Raw genomic sequence first — 19,652 nt, 5'->3', positions numbered from 1 at the left:
TGTTGGTGTAGAAACCTTCTTTCCTCTAGACATAGAGGACGCCACTCTGTTACAGTCACAGTCCTGGGTATAAACAGATCATGGGAGAGATCTCTGTATTGTCACCTGATATATTTATACATAGTTATTAGGTCGCTTCTCTGCCATCTTTTTAAACTAAATAACCTCAATTTTGATAACCCGTTCTGGGTATTGTAGTACGCCCATTCCATTTAATATTTTAGTTGCCCACCCTTGTATCCGCTCAAGCTTTAATCCATCCATCTTGAGTACCGGTGCCCAAAACTATCCACAATATTCCATGTGTGGTCTGACCAGTGACTTGTAAAGAGGAAGAACAATGTTCTCGTCATGGGCCCCTAGACCTCTTTTGACGCGCCCCATGATCCTATTTGCCTTGGCAGCAGCTGCCTGACACTGTTTGCTTTAATTAAGATCTGTTTTGGATGGACTTCCTTTTTCAGGCTGAATTTCTTAGACTACCTTTTCTATGAAGCAGAGTATCAGGCCACCCTGTAGTATGAAGATTCTTATTCCAAAAAATGAAAGATACATAGTTTTCTACTAATGAATACATAAATATAGCACGTCAAATGCTCTAGTTTCCTATTATAGTCTCTGCTACAATTTATTTTGCCAAATATACAAAGAACTGTGGAAATGAATTCTTAATTACCTCTTGTCTGTGAATGAGGGATATGGACATTAATCCCTTTATAACATACGTCATATGCATATTCCTCAGCCGTAGGCCCTGAGATCAGCACTTGGGGGATCAGACCGGAGCTGAGTGTATTTTAGAAAATGAGAGAATGTGTAAGCTTTGTTATTTAGCTACATTTATGTAGTCACTGAGAACCTCTTTAAGTGGCACTTGTAATTAGGCCGCTATTTTTCACTAACCATATTAGGCGAAGCAAAGTCTCAGTCGTGGCTGCCAAAAGCTCCACGATCTTGAAGGCCTTATGGGCAAGATCATGCTTCCATTGGTGGGCTCGCATGGGCGGAGTCTCAGCTGCAAGCTGTTACCTGGAGTCTCTAAGGGACTCAAAGGTTAAATTCAGGGCTATGGTCTTTATTACAAGAAATCACTTTGTTCTGCAGTTTAAAAAATTTCACTAATAATTGTAGCTTAAAGGGGTTGTCCCGCGGCAGCAAGTGGGTCTATACACTTCTGTATGGCCATAATAATGCACTTTGTAATATACATTGTGCATTAATTATGAGCCATACAGAAGTTATAAAAAGTTTTATACCTACCTGCTCCGTTGCTGGCGTCCTCGTCTCCATGGTGCCGACTAATTTTCGCCCTCCGATGGCCAAATTAGCCGCGCTTGCGCAGTCCGGGTCTTCTGCAGTCTTCTATGGAGCCGCTCGTGCAGAATGCAGGCTCCGTGTAGCTCCGCCCCGTCACATGCCGATTCCAGCCAATCAGGAGGCTGGAATCGGCAATGGACCACACAGAAGAGCTGCGGTCCACGGAGACAGAGGATCCCGGCGGCCATCTTTAGCGGTAAGTATTGAAGTCACCGGAGCGCGGGGATTAAGGTAAGCGCTCCGGTAAGCTTTCTTTACCTCCCTGCATCGGGGTTGTCTCGCGCCGACCGGGGGGGGGGGGTTGAAAAAAAAAAAACCCGTTTCGGCGCGGGACAACCCCTTTAATTTATAGGGGTGTTCTGTGAGCCCCGTTTTTGGGATTGATGGGGGTCTCAGCAGTCGGACAACCACTGATGTATCAGTCTTCACCTATCCAGTGAGTGAAAGCTTGAAAAAAACTTTTGGTTTTCAGAATTCCCCTTGAACTTTCAGTACCATTCACAGCCTATATCCTGTACTATGTAAAAACAGCTGAGGGTAGGTCATCAATAAAAAGTCTGGGATACCCCTTTAAACACCTAACTAAGGGCGCATTCAGATGACCGTATATCGGCTGGGTTTCACGCTCAGCCGATATACAGCGTCTCTCTCTACAGGGGGAGGAGGCTGGAAGAGCCGGGAGCAGTGCTCTGAGCTCCCGCCCCCTCTCTGCCTCCTCTCCGCCCCTCTGCACTATTTTCAATAAGGAGAGGCGGGATGGAGCTAATTCCATAATTTAGCCCCACCCCTGTTCTGCCTCCCCTCATTGCAAATAGTGCAGAGGGGCAGAAAGGAGGCAGAGAGGGGGCGGGAGCTCAGTGCACTGCTCCTGGCTCTTCCAGCCTCCTCCCTCTGCAGAGAGAGACGCCGTATATCGGCTGGGTGTGCACCCTTAAAGAGGATTATAAATAAAGTTTGGGATTTCTACATTTTTTTTCAAAAGCAGCACCGCTTTGATACTTGGACTATGTCTGGTACTGTAGTTCAGCCTCATTTATGAATAGGAATGAGCTGCAATGCCAGAAACTACTGATGGTCAGATGTGACACTGTTTCTAAAACAAGATGCCAACATTTTTTTATGATACTGGACAATCCCTTTAAAATTGAATGTCCTCAGGCTTGCATGGCTTTAATAACTTCCTCTTTCTTTCTTTACAAGAAAACCAGCAAAGACAATGACCAAGGATTTGGAGGAAAATCCAGATGGTGAGTTTCTGTATACACAAAGAACCTGAAGAGCTCGTTGCCCACAGGGAGCCTCGTTGGAGGCATAGGGACCATATTTCTGAAACCCATTGTCAGGTTGTAATATTGCAGGGCCCTGTTATACGGAACGATTGTTGTTCACAAAACCATAGGATCGTGCGAATTGGAATGATATTGTAAACACAGCCAACGATTGAACAGCGAATGAAAATTCATTCACTTCTCATTCATCATTAGGGCCTTAGGGCTCCTTCACATGGACGTGCAAAAAATGCATACGCAATACAAATAGAATAGAACCTATTGATATCAATGGATTTGTTCTCATGTTCAGTATTTTGCATGCGCCTGCAAAAAGACAAAACATGCCCTAATTCGTGTGCCAAAGGGCCCCGTAGAAGTCTATAGGGGTGTGCATGCAAAACACAACAGGATGCACGAAATACATTGCAAACCCATGCAGAGAAGAACACACCTGGACCTCATTAGGCTAAGTAGCCTTTTAAATCAGGAAGGGGGGCATCCTACTCCCACGTGAATATGCACAAAAAAGTACAGTAAGATGTGCAGATATGCGCACAAATCAGACGCGTTCTTTTGCCCATACGCTGATCTGAAAGAGCAAAAGAACCACTTAAAACACACAGTTTGTCGATTTTTGCTCTCATAACCAGTTCAATTAAGTAATACCTGGTACCAATCGCTTCTCTTTTTAGAATGTACCTCCGGGTTATCGGTCGGCACTCTTAGCTGTCAGCAGGAAGTCTCTGTCTTAAACATTGACCTGGATTCTGACTGCTCTGATTATGAACTCCGCATTACTCTGCAGTGGATCGCGGCATCAGAGCTGGGAATTCCCGCGGTGTTCTTCAGAAAATCTCAGGAAAGCCGGATTCAGAAGGTAACGTCTGATCGCCGCCTCTGCTTGTATAACCGGAAGTGATGTGAGGAGTAGCACCAAGTGAGGAAGTAGGTGACACATGCTTTGTCTAAGGGTTGAGAAGTCAACTTCAAACGACCTGCTTCGAATTAGACATTGAAATTAGGCATCAGATACACCACATTATCCTACCAAAAGTAACACCTGAGGAAGAATCAAAAGTGCTATTTAACTACATATATTAATACTTAGGGCACCTTCACATTGGCGATGAAATCGCGTGTTTTATGAAGCAAATGGCTTCCAATGGCTCACTTCATACATGCAATGTTTTAAGGCTTGTGATGCAGCATGAAAACAAAAATGCAGCATGTCCATTATTATCCCAGCGGCAGGAGATAGCAATGTTCTCACTATGTTTTCAAGGGGGCCAGCACTGCTGCTGCCAGCCCCATTGCGAACGGGGTAAACCCCTGGATGTGACAGCATCCAGGGGTTTCACATCCAAAGAATCCCCTGCTGCAGCTGCCACAGCCGTGGCAGGGGATCGCGATCTTCTCCCATTGCTTTCATATAAAAACGCCTCGCATCCTGAGGCCTTAGAAGGTTTGCGAGAGCGCTATTGGGCCGTAAATCACAGCCAGATATTGCTCTCGCCAATGTGCGGCCTCCGGTGGTCCTAATGACATTGGATTATCTCTGGGGCATATTTTCACATCTATAGGCACAAACTAACATGAAGTAGAGTTGGATTTGTGACAAGGCACATTGTCTTGTTGGGAGTATTGCTGACCGTTGCCAGTACCGCCACATTGTCTAGAATATCAAAGTACACCTCCATGTCCATGGTCCTTGTCACTACAACCAACAGCCAAAGACCATGCCACGTAAAACATCCCAGACCATAACAGAACCTCCGCCGTGCTTAACTGTTGGTGCAACACTTTGGCAAAAGTCGTTCCCCAGGCTCCTTTACACCCAGGTACGTCTATCTGATTTGAAGATGGAGTAGTGTGATTCATCACTCTATAGAACATTCTTCCATTGCTTAACTGTCCAATAACGATGCTCCTTGTACCAATGTAGACGGGCCGATGCATCTTCTTTGAGAGTTAACAGTACCCCCTTAGTGTCATTGTATGTCACTAGTACAAATACAAATACAAACAGCTCACCACATAAAAAATAGTCTTGATCTACAGCATCATGCCAAACGATCTGCATCAAATGACAGAGGTGCACAGAAAGCAACGCTGCGTCAGTTCTCAGGAAGATATCAAGAAAAAATCTATATGTCAATAGTGCCCCCTTAGTGCCCCATAAGTTATTAGTGTCCTCTTACTGCCCCTAACACTTTTGTTTAGCGGCTCTCTGCTCTCGCTCATGGAGAGGAGACCCTAGGAGGCAACCCTTATGTGTATACTCGAGCCTTGTGATGGACTCAGCCTTCCATCCTTCTGAGGTTGGTAAAATGAGAGCCCAGCTTGGTGGGGGGTAATAAGTAATAATTACCTGAAAGTGCTGCAGAATAAGTTGGCGCTATACAAATACCAAGATTTATTTGATTTATACACCCTAATATGGCATATGGAAAGCGCTTGTCTTCTTGAGAAAACACCTTTATTAAAATAGTTTTGGGAGAGATTTACTAGACTAATACAGACAGAATCAGTAAATCTGCCCCATTGTGTGAAAAATCAGTTCTTTTTGTTTGTGTAGATGACAATATGAACAAACATTATATAGTGAAGTCTCCAGATACTGTAATAATGCAAATATCTGAGATCCACTCATTGAAACTAACTCTTATTTTTACATTAAGTTCCTGGAAGTCACACAGCTCGTCCAAGCGAAGTCCTGGAAAGTTGGGGATATATTCAGTGCCCTCGTTCTACACTGCAAGGTCCAGGAACAGAGGAGAGAGACCACACCAAGCTTTTTTGACTGGCTCTTAGAACTGGGATAGGATCCTTCCCAGCCACCATATGGACAGTGATGGGGTTCAGTGGGGCCTGAACCTCGCAGCCTATCTTACAACGCAAACAGACTCCATTTTATTTTATACCACTATTGGGAGAAGATTGAGAGATTGTAAATTCAGAATGTAATAGACACAGTTTTTTAGGCATGTGGGCCATGCTTAATATTTTTCTAGTATACGTATATAGTTATGTATGTACATAATGGAACATGTTTAAAACTGCAGAATTTAGTTGGGCTGTGTGCATATTTTTAAGGCTTGTAGTACATGAACTTTGAACGAGGTATATAGTACATATCGATATGGTACCGGAACTGAGAAAACACACTATAGCAGATGGACCTGGAGAAATATGACAAATTGCATTATAGCACAAAAGAAGATAATTTCCTCAATGAGACAATTTAAATGTCCGTATTTCCCATTATTGAAAAGGCGGCATACCAGATCAGTCCTGATGTGTCCAGACAGGCATGTGTTAAGGGGGGGAACCACACCCCAGTAAACCCACCTCCTTTTATCCTAAGAGCTCTTTAAAGAGAATATCCCGCATTAAATACCATTAAATCTAAGTTTGTTTAAAAAATCTATGATGATTTAGTTCTTAATATATCTTTCATAGCAGAGTTTCGTTTTTCCGATACAGAACTCCAAATCTTCTGTAATGACATAGATTTAAAGCACAGCATATTGGCTGCCTCCAGCCACCACTAGAGGGAGCTACTGCATACTGATATATGGTACATTGAACTCAATGCAGTATGCAGTAAACCCCTAGACTCCCTCTAGTGGCTGCTGCAGTCAGACAGAATATTATATGGGGTTTTCTAGGCAATAGCCACTGTCAGTGCGGAAGCTGCTGCTCTGATTCCTGTATAGTGGCCGGCACTTGTAAGTGCAGGTGCAGCTATTATTGAAATCAATGGGATCCCAGCCCTCAGTTACAGGCACTAGCCACTACACAGGGCTCGGAGAGCAGCCCCTTACAAGGGATTTGCTGGTCTGTATGAGGAAAATAGATCGCTTACTAGTATCAAGATATTTTTTAAAAAGCACAACATTTTTGATGTACTAACTTGGTGATAAAAGGTGGAAACTCACTTTAAGCTGCGGCTACAATGCTGCCGTATCATGGAAACCTGTGAATATGCAAGATGGATGACAGAATATATGCTGTAAATTAAATCTACCTTAAAAGGGTGTCCCACTTCTAGCTGTGTTGCTGCAGGAAGCAGACCACTCCATTCATTGCACAGTGGCTCAGGTTGGTACTGCAGGCTGAGTCCTATTGAAGTAAAGCAGTACCAGCCCGAGCCATTGGGCAATGCACAGAGCTGTCTGCTTTGGAAGTGAGACAACCCCTTTAAAGGTGTAACCATTGTCTACGCATATTGTCAGGAATAATTTTTACATAGGATATCCGATTCATATGATCTAGAGAAATGGAGAATGTGACAGTTTTGTTTAGTTTAGCAAATTAGTACCTTATCGGACAGTTATACAATAGAAATATACAAAAACTGAGAGTTACACTGGATTGTGGAAATTATCAGATTAAGTACTGCAGGGTTATCCATTTTTAGATTGGTTTTACATAATAGATGGGAGAATATGAATTAAATTTGTTACTCCTATACCACCCCACAACTCCTTCATAGCATCCATAGTATCATATACACGTCCTTCCTTACTCTTCCTCTCTGCTCAACATATCCAGAAATGTTTGACATAAGAACAGCTTTAGAAAAAAAAACATGAATCTAGAATACTCTGTTGGGAGATGTATATGATATGGTATTCTGTGTGTGGCCACCCAGTGGTTGCGATGTGCATTGACGCTTGTCAAGGGTTTTACAAGAATGTCACGGTATTGTATTGAATTGGTGTTGTTTGTGAGAAAGTTTGTGGAAAGTTGCATGTTGGACAGAACTGTATGTTAGCACCCCCTGTTATACCAGTAGACAGACTTTTCATGCTTCTTTTCATCCTTGCAGATAATAGTTTAAGCTCTGCAGTATTTAATAGTGGGTTTGAGGTAAACAGATTTGTAATAGCTGTGCCTCACTTTACAACATTCATACTAGACATAAATCAAAGATTCGCTATCTGTGAACTTTTAGTTATATATTAGATAAGACATTGCCTTATGTATACAGTATCCACGATCCAAATTGGTCCCTTATGAACACGATCAGCTAAAAAGGAACATACATGGGTGGGATAGTCAGATACTCTGAGATTAAACAACTAACAGTTGTTGAAGGTGTATGGACACCTTTAGAGACCATTTCCATTAGCGATTCTTGGACAAATGAATATTGGCCCGACAATGGTTTCCCCCGACACCCTCATACAGATGAACACTGTGCTCAGCCAAACATCTGCACATTTAGGGAGGTAAACAGCAGTTAGACAGCTCTGGTGCCGACTCTCCCACGGCACAAAAGGAGTTAGAGTTGAAATGCAATGCCCCGATCCTTCTTTCCTGTGACGTCATCTGCCCATACACATTAGAGAGTCGGCCACCTTTATGAACAGGTTCGGAAAACTGAAGTCTAATGTGTATAGGGGCTTTTATGATAGTATTCAGTACATTACAACAGACCGCCTCCACTCTTCAATGTGCTAGAAATGCATTAGATTATAGGGCATTTGGACAGTGACATTAAGATGCTGCTCTAAATGCACTTCTATAAATCATCAAAAGAAGAACGTAAGAATAAATCTTCCCGTTACAAAGTCCTCTAATAAGTTGAAGAATACGTTTCACTGCTCCTGACTTGTGTAGAAACTATGAACTAACCATTCTAGAACATCTTTCCTTCACATTAGTAGCTCGTTGGTCCTCCTTTGGTCTTCAGAACCAGAGCAGCATAGATGTTGAAATTGTTCTGCAGGAATATTGGCCTGTGCTAACAGGAAGCGTCTTGTAGTCCCCACAAATTAAATGGAGGTACTGACATGCTCTGAACAGAAAGGGTTCATCAATTAGTGCTGCCAAATTCTGGCCCTTTATCAACACGGTGCAGCTGAAGTCTGGATTCATCTGACCAAGTGATGTTTTTCCACTGCTCAGTGATCCAATTTTTTGCACACTGGAGCTTCACCTTTCTGTTTCTCTTAGATTGCTATGGCACTGGATCTGGTAATCTGCTGTTAATCCCTACCTATGCAGAGTTGTGTGTTCATATACATTAGCTGGAGCACTAGTGTTGTATCCATCTGCTATTGGCTTGGCTGTGCGCCGCCTTTTTTTATCAGTACACTTCTTGATGTCCTCCTATAACCTCTTTCATCGACAAGTGGTTTACATACACAGGACCCCCTTTGGCTGAAGGGCTTTCCATGATCACACCATTCTCAGTATACCCTCTAAATCATTGCTTGAGAAAACCCCATAAGGTTGGCAGTCTAGCACCGATGACCAGGTCTCATTGGAAGCCACTCAGATTGCTTTATTTTCTCATTCTAATGTGGATTCCCACTGAAACTGATCCACGGAAAACTTAAGGCCCATTTAGACACAACGATTATCGCTCAAAATTCACTCATTCGCCATCTTTTGAGCGATAATCGTTGTGTCTGAACGCGCTGCCATCCTGCTCTTTGTATGCACTATTCACTCATCACCAGCTTTTAGCAAGCTAAAAATCAGCAATGGGCCTTATCAGTGCTGCATGCGGAGTTCTCAGCGGGATATTGCTGATAGTATTGTTTCAGCTGGTATCCTGCCTGGAGCTCTCAGCTGGACACCAGTTGACAGTTTTGAGAACAAAGCAGCTGTATGCAGAAGAAAGCGCTCCCGCTGTCTTCTGCATACAGCAGGTGCCTTTATTTACACATTAATAAGCTCTTAAGTAGCTAATTAGCTACTTAAGAGTTTATGCAAAGTGATCGCTCAAAACTTTCACTCAAACTCCCAATTGAGCGAATTTTGAGTGATCATCTTGCCGTGTAAATGCACGTTTACTCCCTTGGTTTTTTGCTGCACTCCGGGGTCATGGTCTAATTTCCATACAATGAAATACCAATCAGGGGGTTCTAACAAAGTGGCTACTCAGTGTAGATGACCTATGATAATACTGATATTGGTCATGGTCATGTAGACGTGCACAATATTTCTTCCTACATGAACATTGCAGGATAATGATGGTTGTCATAAGAGAATAAATTCTGGTCCTAAAAAAAGCATCTTCACTCCAGAGACTACTTCTATATATGTGAGATTTGGTGTTGTCATTGATAGCAATCAGTGAATATTGGGAACCATTTGATTTATAATGTAAATGTCATGTGTAGTTACTATGTTATACAACAATGAGGATGTCACTGTAGATATACTGCAATGTGTAACTAATATTACCCAGCATTCAGCTGTGCACAGATTTACCTATGGTACACGTGTGACAATCCATCATATATGCTACAGTATATCAGTGATAAGTGAAGTGGATCCCTTTCCTGTAATTGAGTTTGCCAACTTCATAAAGCAGTTTTAAACTAAGTTGCTAACGTTAAAGAGTTCTATCGGTATAATCTATCTCACCATCAGATATGATTCTTAACCTATGTATTTAAAGTGTAGCAGCCTTCATCTTTGTGTACCGTTTTGCCTTCTTCTTAACAAGCCATATTTTCTTCTTTGAAACTAGCAGGAAATTTTGGAAAACTTATTTGACTTATAACAAAACTACAGATAAGTGCAAAAATCAAAAGGACTGACATTGAGGGCACCCATATTGGGAAATAAAACAATCTTGCAACTTAAGAGTTTACCCTCTCCAATCCACTGTCTGACCTCTGAAGACATTATGATTTAAGGCTGTACAGCTCCGATGTTGGAAGACGTCCGTCAGGGTTCTCTTACTGTATATTGCCAGCCTCTCTGCTGTCGGAGCCTATCCAACGTGTCACCTCATGCAGTACTGGCTTTAGCCAGCATATAGAGCTGTTGTATAACAGCAGAAAAAGAGTAAGCCCCCTAAGAAAACCAGGATACAAATTGGATTGGAAAGGGTTAATGTTTCAAAGCACAATCATATAGTAAAATTTCCAAGTGCTCCTAAATGTTTCTCTCTTTTTACTGCGCTGCAGAGTATTTAGTTTGCTGGAGTAGTAACGAGCTGCTATGCTAATTGTATCTGGGGGAGTTGCAGCCATAGTTAGCTAATTTAGAATTAAGTCTCTTCCCTCCGCCTTTCATGTCAGCCTTGCATGTGGTTACTTCCACAGTCACTACCTTGTGCCTTCTTTGCCTACGTGGATTAGCACAGACGAGGAAGGTCTTCATACACGGACATAGAAACATGGCACAGGCCAAACAGCAATTCTATCATTTTTACTTACGGCTTTACGGTCCCAAATAATATTCAATTTCCTCCTAACTACAGGGGGTGCAGTGAGGAGGAGAGGGGGAACAGACAAAGGACAGGTAGTAGAAATCTATTGTGGTACAACCCCTTTGTTAAAGGGGGTTACCCATTTTAAATAGATGCCCTAAAGCTATCACCCCTGACTCCCCAAAAGCATGCATTCAGAGAGGAACAAGCCAGAGCTTACCTCCCAGGGTATATTTAGCTTCTCATAAACATATTAGTTCACTGGAGGGGCCTATCAAACTTAGGCACTTAGGCAAGATTTTTGATCAGTGAGAGTGTGGATGCTGAGATCCCACTGATCGCTGAAGGGGTTGCAATGCTCACCCAACCGCTGTGCTCCTTTGGCTGCATTTGTTACTCTTTGGATGATCTCAGCAGCTGATGAAGGCTGAAGTAGATGCTGTTTTAAAGGGTCGTCTTATGACAAGTTTGACCCATGATGCAGACAACAGCCCAGAGCTTGCGCTTACTTACCACTCACTTTAATGGGCCTGCCAGAAATAGCAGAGTCTGCAATCTTTAACAGTGCCATTGAAGTGAATGGAGCAGTAGTGTGCACGCGTGGCAACCCGCTACCATACACCTTGGGAAGTCTGCATGACAAGTAAAACCTGTCATAAGACAACCCCTTTAAGTAAAAACTTGCATTCCTTATGAAATACCAATTCTGAAACATCTCTTCTTAGAATTCAGCACTGTGCAGTTCCTCTGTTGTTCCTCCCAGAAATGTATATAAAAATTGACAACTGGGTGTTACCAGTTACCTTGTCAAAGAGGCGTATCCCTACATAATTTAATACAGGAAACACCCAGCTGTCAATTTATTCCCAAATAACAGCACAGAAAGATATAAGGAATTATCATATATTATAAAGAATGCTAGTATTTACTAAAACAGACATTCTTCAGGTATGGAGAATAAAAAGCTTCAGACTTCAGCTGAAGGATCATGACTATAGACTGGTATTGTAAAGTGCATAACACCAATCATTATGTATACACTCTATCCATATGTAGTGATATATGGATGTGCATAAACCGCTTGTATAAACCGAATTGTATAGAACCCCTTTAAATCTATGTTCAGTAAACTGAAGAGGCCAAAGACCCACAAACGTGTTGATGATATTACTATGTATCCCTGATCTGCATCTGCTAAACAAATGGACAACTCACCTCTGATCTGGCAGTAAAGGTTATTATTATGATTCTTGTTGTTATTATTATTATGTGTCAATTTCACAGAAATCAGGATGTGAATCTTCATGGTTTTGTTGACTCCATTCTGGAGTTATTGATGATGCTGAAGTAATAAATGTTATGTAAATGATTGATGTGTGTGTATGATTTCATAACCGGAATGACAATGTATTACAGAGAACATATTATCATGTTTGTACTGGAAAATGGCATCTGTTATACAAAGCAAGAGTTTCTTTACAACTTACCAAAGAGCAATATTGAATAGCACTTTACATCATTGTGCACTGGGGCAGACTTCATAGCAGAAGAGTTACCGGAGCACATTTCAGCAAAAGCTTCCTATCCCAAAACAACTGTTGCCAACTGCTTCCCTCCATGGACGTCAGATCAAGATATAATTTATGTCCACAATGGACCAATACAGACGTAGTATATCACCAAAACGTGGGGAACACAAAATAGGCAAAGTAACGGTAACAGAAATATGGAACCTCTGTCCTTAACCAATCATGGTATGGCAGAACCTGCCTAAAAGCAGGGCAGTTGCCCGATAGTGGCGACCCCATGTCAGGAACCTAGAGGGCCCAGTCTATCGTAAGATAGAGGATAAGGAAGATGTTTAATGTGGATAGAAAGAACAAATGTATGTAACACAGTATTTGATCAAATTGAATAGCCCTCACACAGAATAAATAGGCTTAGCTGACAGGAGTCCGCTGTTTTACCAAACATCTCAGACAGGGGAATAACCGTCGCCCATGTAGAGGCGGGTCCGAAATAAATACATTTTCTATTATAGTTGATTGGCCAACTAGGGGAAACACCTCCCTGTTGGCCAATCAGTCCAACCACCACAGGAGATGTACAAGGGTTGTGAAGAAGGGCACATTATACACGGAACCCACTGAGGGATTTCCAACAGATAACAACTCAAGGGCCTTCTACAGTAACAGGAAGACAGCACAGATATCTGTCGGTCACATGGGATGGGGCTGACGTTATGACATCAACCTGGCTCCCCTTTCTTGCATCAAGAAGTTGATTCAGCCTAAGAGGTTTTTACTATCAAGTGACAAAATATCAAACTACAGTACATTGCAGTACAAGTTACATTCAGCTGCATACAGGGCTTTTAAGTTGGGAGATTTACACAAAGTGCAAGAAATAATAAACCTTAAAGGTTACCACTTTACATCATGCCATTCAATGTGACCAGCACTTAAAGGGGTTTTGTCCTAAAAAATTATATACTCTACTATTTCTTTCCCATCAGACTCCTTACCACATCTTCTCCTCACTGGGCTACTCCAGTGCCCCTGGGGTCACCTCACCGCACCCTGGCTGGCTTGTTATGAAGCTGGCATTCCTCACATTCCTTCCGGCCAGGTCAGTGAAGATAAGGTCCCTGTGCTGTAGCGTTTACTGGCTAGAAAGGAATTCTAATCTATTGCCGAGATAGCTTGCATGAGCAGTCTGCAAAGAAGATCGGCACTTTCCCTGCTGGCCTGTGATGTAGTGTACATTGGCTAGCAGGAAGAAGACTGCCGGCAATGTACGTAACCTCACAGGAAGGAAAGGAATCAGCCAGCTGGAGGTGAGGTGACCCCCACCAGACTACAGGAGGCAGGAGAAGATCAGTGAGGTGAAGATCTGGTAAGAAGGCTGACGGGGGAGGAATAGGTATGTATAAATTTATTTTTATTTTTAATGACAGAACCCCTTTGAGCAGTGCAAAGCTCATTATGGCGCAGGACAATAATTCTAATCAAAGCTATGCCAAGAAGAATTGATAAATAGAAGTCCAGTACGCTCCTTGATAGACTGGCCAGTGGGTTATCAGATCTCCATGTTACGGAGCTCTTGCAAGATGAACTTCATTTTAAGGTAAGGAAAAATGCCACCTCCTTCTCTTCCTATCAGTTATATCCGTTCCTCTTTGTCTCCCTCTTATATCTCTACTCCTTCTTCTTTCTTTTTATTTACTATACCTTTTTCAATGTTGGTTTAACAACCACTTAGGTTAATATTAAGGAGTGTATTGGTACTTGTGAGCCATTCTCTGAAAAACCCACATAAGGGTGCCTACCCACTAGTGTTTTTTTTTTTCTTGCGATGCGAGTTTGAGTGCCTCGCAGCACAGAGAAAATGCTAAGATATCGGTCATTGTCTTCAATGGGGCCGGCAGCAGCAGCGCCAGCTCCATTGAAAACATAGGGAATACATCGCAAACTTCTGCCACAGCTGTCAGCTGTGGCAGAGGTCCATGATGCAATCCTTTTGCTTTCAATGGGGTTGGCACTGCTGCGGCCCTATTCAAAGAAGTGGGTGGCAGGTAACCCCCGCAGCGATGATTTTCAGGGAAGAGCTTGAAATATAAGCCTTTCCCTGAAAATCATGGCTAGCTGTAAAAAATTTTTTTTTAAATTATATTCACCTAGAAGAGCCGTCCGTCTCTTCTCTCTGACATGGCAGTCTTCTTCAGTGTTCTGGAGGCTGGGGATTGAAAAATCCGTGCTCCCAGAAAGCGCTGGTGTCATTGGGTGAGCGCTCAGCCAATCAGAGGCAGCGCTCAGCTAGCCATGATGTTTGAGGGAAGGGCTTATATTTCAAGCCCTTCCCCAAAAATTATCACTGTGGGGGGTTGCCTGCAATCCACTACTTTCAATAGAGCTGCAGCAGTGCCGACCCCATTGAAAGCAATCGGATAGCATCACAGACCTCTGCCACAGCTGTCAGTCCGCGATGTATGCCCTATGTTTTCAATGGGGCCGACGCTGCTGCTGCCGGCCCCATTAAAAACACTGAGCGATATCGCAGATTTTTTTCTCTGCGCTGCGAGCCTTAAAAAAAAGACAAAACGCAAAGGAGTATGAAGCCATTGAAAATGATTGGTTTCATAATCATCTCTCTTGCATCGCAAGAAAAAATATCGCTAGTTAAAAAGTTAAGTAAACACTCCAGAAGGGATCTCAACTCTGACTTGGAATTTCTAAACAAGCTGAGGACCTCCTGGACTATATGGACTCTCACCCCCAGCTCACAGTCCTGTCCTGAGTATGAATAGCTGGTCCTTCGGCGACACTGCTACAGTTAATTGGAATTATTGCTTTTGAATTCTGTATTTATGTTATAACTTTAACCCTTTGCAATCCAATTTTGGGTTCAGGGTTTCCTAAGGGGTTTCTCTTTCTGCCATTATACAATAGTGCCATCTGCTGGCTTGAGCCAGTACTGCGGTATGGGACATGCTGGAGAGGCCCCCGACAACAGAGCAGCCAGTAATATACAGTAAGAATATCCTGCTGGACGTCTTCTGACATCGGAGCTGTAAAGCCTTCAATTAGAATGTCTTCAGACGTCAGACAGAGGATTGCAAAGGGTTAAAATTAGGGATGAGCGAGTATACTCGCTAAAGCACTACTCGTTCGAGTAATGTGCTTTAGACGAGTATCGGTCTGCTCCTCCCTGAAGATTCGGGGGCCGCCGCGGGGTGGGGAGCGGCGGGGGAGAGCGGGGAGGAACGGAGGGGAGATATCTCTCTCCCTCTCTCCCGCCCGCTCTCCCCTGCTCCCCTCCGCAACTCACCTGTCAGCTGCGGCGGCTCCCGAATCTTCAGGGACGAGCAGACCGATACTCATCTAAAGCACATTACTCGAGCGAGTAGTGCTTTAGCGAGTATACTCGCTCATCCCTAGTTAAAATCAATAAAAGGATTAAACATGGGGTCATGAAAAATGTCCTACAAGTCAGATCCACTACTGAGAAGCTGCAGGAGTCATGAATGCAAATTTCTCCAGATATCAACAAAAAGTGACAGCTATAATTCCAAGCTGCTGCAAACAGGACATTGCTGCAAATGAAGAATGATTTGATGAATGCAAATGTAATATTGTGGCATCATTGATGTACTGACTATCATTTCTATGGCAGTTGTCAAAGGGAATGTGCATCTTCTCTCTGAAGTAAAATAATTATTTGTGACCTGCCACCTTCAGATTCCTTCAGTTACTTTTACATGAGCCAACACTCGGCTATTAAATCATTCAAACAAGCAATTTTAAGTGATAGTTGGCCTATATAAATGCAGGACCCGACAGGCTATTGAGCAAGAAATCGCTCATTAGTCGCTTTGTTTGGGGTCACTGAAACAAAATGACTAGTGACTTCTCGCTCAGTGTCAACAGGCAGTTGTTTGAATGACTGCCTGGTCACAGTGAATGGAGACAGGCGGCTGGAAGAGATCTCCGCTGCGCTCTGCCTCCATTCACTGAACGACTGAAAGCACAGGAGCAATAGTCATCTTGTGTAAAAGTAGCCTTACCCTCTTTATCACTGTCCCATGGCCAATTCTCTACTCCTATATTTGCTAACAATACAGTTTGTCTATAGAGTGAAGTTCTGCATAGGTTCTTGCTAGAGATGAGCGAGCATACTCGCTAAGGACAATTGCTCGATCGAGCCTTGTCCTTAGCGAGTATCTCCCCCGCTCGGCAGAGAAGGTTCGGCTGCCGGCGCAGGTGACAGGTGAGTTGCGGCCATGAGCAGGGAGGAGCGGGGGGAGAGATCTCCCCTCCGTTTCTCCCCCACCGCTGTCGAATCTTTGCTCCCGAGCGGGCAGGTACTCGCTAAGGGCAATGCTCGATCGAGCAATTGCCCTTAGAGAGTATGCTCACTCATCTCTAGTTCTTGCATTAAGAAATGCAGTAAAAATGTCCAAGTTTAACTTTATAAAGTTTATGACTTTTCAGAATAAGCTGCCATGTGTGTGTAAATGAGGAATAAGACTCCTTCTGGCCATTACATGACTTGCATCCTGCATTTTCTCCTCTGCATTGTGTATATCTGATTCTCCGTCCTCTCAGTGCTGCTGTGCTATATGTTCTGTAGACTGTACACAGAGAACTGCAGAGATTCTGCTCCCTTAACTGTATCATGTAGGAGTGTACAGAAGATTTAGCAGTGTACATGTATATAAACAGCAGTAGACATCTCAGCAATAGATTCAGCATTCACGTCTGTGTGTGTATCTCTCCCTCCTCGCTGCTCTCTGTATACAGTTCATTGAGCTGAATGACTCCTCCTCCTGCTCTGCATCCTGGTGTCTGATGTCAATCAGAGAACAGACAGTGAACAGCAAGATAGGGGGAAGGAAACAACACTTTAGAGGGATTTTTCAACACAAAAAAGTTATTTTAGGTAAATAACGTAAATGGCAGGTTTGCTAATTATCATTATAAGCACAAGTTGTTGGAAGAGTTAGTTACCATTTAACTATTTGTTCATTAAACATTATAGTACATCCAAAGGGCATTTACTATTCCTGCTGTCACAACTTGCTGTATGTGTCAGATCAGGATCTGGGTGGTCATGGTATCAGCTCAGGCCCATGTGATCCACACACCAGCACATGCGCAGTGTCATTCAGGCATGGTATATCAACATGAACACCTCTTTACTGGTCTGTGGATGGAATGATTGGCTGGGAGGAGTGTGTCTCAGCTGGCCAATCAGCATTTATCTGTGCATGGCTCCTCCTCACTATGGACACTGATTATACTTCTTGTGAACGTGTTTCTGGTCAAGTTGGTGGCTCCAGTCCTATCTCACAGTTCAGATAAGTCTGTTTGGTATTAATGTTACCTGGGGTGTTGTAACATTTATTTTCTGACAAATTGCTACCTTTTGCATTAGAGTTCCATCTGGATAATTGTTGGCTTGTCTTACATTATATTCATTGTAGCATGCTTTATACCTGTTTCCAGGTAGAGAAATTCAGGGTCACTCCAGATTCCTGACGTGGGGTCGCCCTCATCAAGGCGACTGCTCCGCTTTTAGGTAGGGTCTCCACACCGCTGTAGGTTACTGTCAGATTTCCTGTTTTCCCACTTTTTGGTTTCGCTATAAATATATTGGGTTGTTCACATTAGTATATTATGTATATATCCGTGCTTACTGGACAAATTATTATGTCCTATCCAGATTAGGTGTTTTGCGTCCAGCTCGGAAGTAACACATGAATTTCTCAAATACAGCTATACACATGTTACAGTGATCTAATACGATTATCATTCACGCCATTCATGGTATATATACTGTTAAACCACTGAAAAGCCACATGTTGTGCCTGTTTGCTTCAAAGTTGTTATTTTTTTCATGATGGAAGGCACATATGAATGTTAATAGTATGGAAAGCCCTCTGCAAAGGACAAGACCTGGGTGGCATCAACAAATGTTCCAACTGACTGGTCTACCACAATTTAGATTACTTGCGTTGTAAGACTGTTTGCATGAATAAATGCCATCATTTAGTAATAAGTAGAAGTGTGAGCAGTGGTGCGTGGCATTTATTGTAAAATCAGCCTATGTATTATTAACTATGTCACTGCCTTCTAGAACTTTCTCCATGTAAATAGATTATTAGGAAAAAGGATGCAGTAGAAAACTCATGCTGCTCCTACAGGTCACCTGCAAATGAATTCACTCATTTCTAAAGTACACATTAGCCAAAGTTAGCAGAAAGCCCCCCAAAAAATAAACTTTGTAACAATTTGGAAGCTCAATACAGTTGTAGTTTTACCCTGAGTTCTACACATTTCTTCCCTTAAAGGGGTATTCCCATCTCAGGAATCCTATTTCAATGTGTTTGCATGTTTTGTGATTTCACTCAGCCATAAGATGTCTATTTCAAAAATGCTCCGTTCATAAAACACAGACCAAAGAAAGAGCTAAAATATGCCAGTATCTAAGCGGCCAAAGGATAATTACATGCTGGCCAGAGTGGAAAAAAATGCTTACATATGGCAATATGCTGTATGATTTTCAAGGCACGTTGCGTTGCCTTTCACATGTTGCAATGTGGTTTTATATAGAGGCAGTTCCAGAAAACTGCAGCTACCACTTGTGTCAACACCTCAGCAAACAATGGGGCAAATTTAGGCTGGGCTCACATGACCGGGTCAGATTCTGCATGCGGGAGGCTGGTTGGTGAACCTGTGTACGGCACTTGCCTCTTTTGTGGATGACTGCGGAGGCTCGCATGCGTTTATGCGCAGCACAGGTTTTTCTTTTGTTTGTATTCCCCTGCTTAGCGATGATGCGGGAACGCGCAGCCCATGCGCAATGTTAATTGCATTTGGGCTGGGGTTCAGACGTCCCCATTGACATCAAGGAAGGCCATCCGCAGAGAATACGAGCATGCTGAGATTTTTCTTCTGTTCGTGGAATCCGCAATTCAAATCCAGTTATGTGAGCACAGCCTTAGGCTTCTTTCCCACGAGCGTATATCAGCCGCTGTTTCCATGGTCGGCCGGTATACACTACCATCTGTGGCGTTACAGCTCCTAAACGGGCGCACAAATCTAACATTTTTGTGCCCGTTCACACGGGCATGGGCTCTGGCGCATATAGGCTGAGGCTACCATGCCATCACCTCTTTCCCCTCCCCCTCGCAGGCTCACCTCTGCTCTGCTCCCCACTCGCTCTTTGCAATAGGAGGGGGTGGGATAGGGGCTGAGCTAAGCACCACCCCATCCCGCCTCCTCCCATTGTTGGCTGTGGACAGGGGACGGAACAGGGGCAGAGCCTATCTCCGGCCCCTTCTATTGCAAAGAGGGAGCTGGGAGGAGAGCACAGGAGAGCCTGCGAGC

General features: G+C 43.2%; 1 protein-coding gene across 1 annotated transcript in view; it reads left to right on the top strand.

Annotated features, from left to right (window-relative positions):
• The window catches only part of SPHKAP (SPHK1 interactor, AKAP domain containing), a 196,676-nt gene extending 190,698 nt beyond the window's left edge, over positions 1 to 5,978 (top strand). Inside the window, exons 10-12 of the mRNA XM_066598216.1 lie at positions 2,518 to 2,564; positions 3,281 to 3,465; positions 5,267 to 5,978. Coding sequence (XP_066454313.1) covers positions 2,518 to 2,564; positions 3,281 to 3,465; positions 5,267 to 5,410 — 376 coding nt within the window. The 3' untranslated portion in view covers positions 5,411 to 5,978. The remainder of the gene's footprint in view (positions 1 to 2,517; positions 2,565 to 3,280; positions 3,466 to 5,266) is intronic.
• Positions 5,979 to 19,652: the final 13,674 nt, after the last annotated feature.

The sequence above is a fragment of the Eleutherodactylus coqui genome, chromosome 1 (assembly GCF_035609145.1).
Source record: "Eleutherodactylus coqui strain aEleCoq1 chromosome 1, aEleCoq1.hap1, whole genome shotgun sequence".
Classification (NCBI taxonomy): Eukaryota; Metazoa; Chordata; class Amphibia; order Anura; family Eleutherodactylidae; genus Eleutherodactylus; species Eleutherodactylus coqui.
The sequence above is the reverse complement of the archived record's forward strand: the minus strand, read 5'-3'. Positions and strand labels throughout refer to the sequence as shown.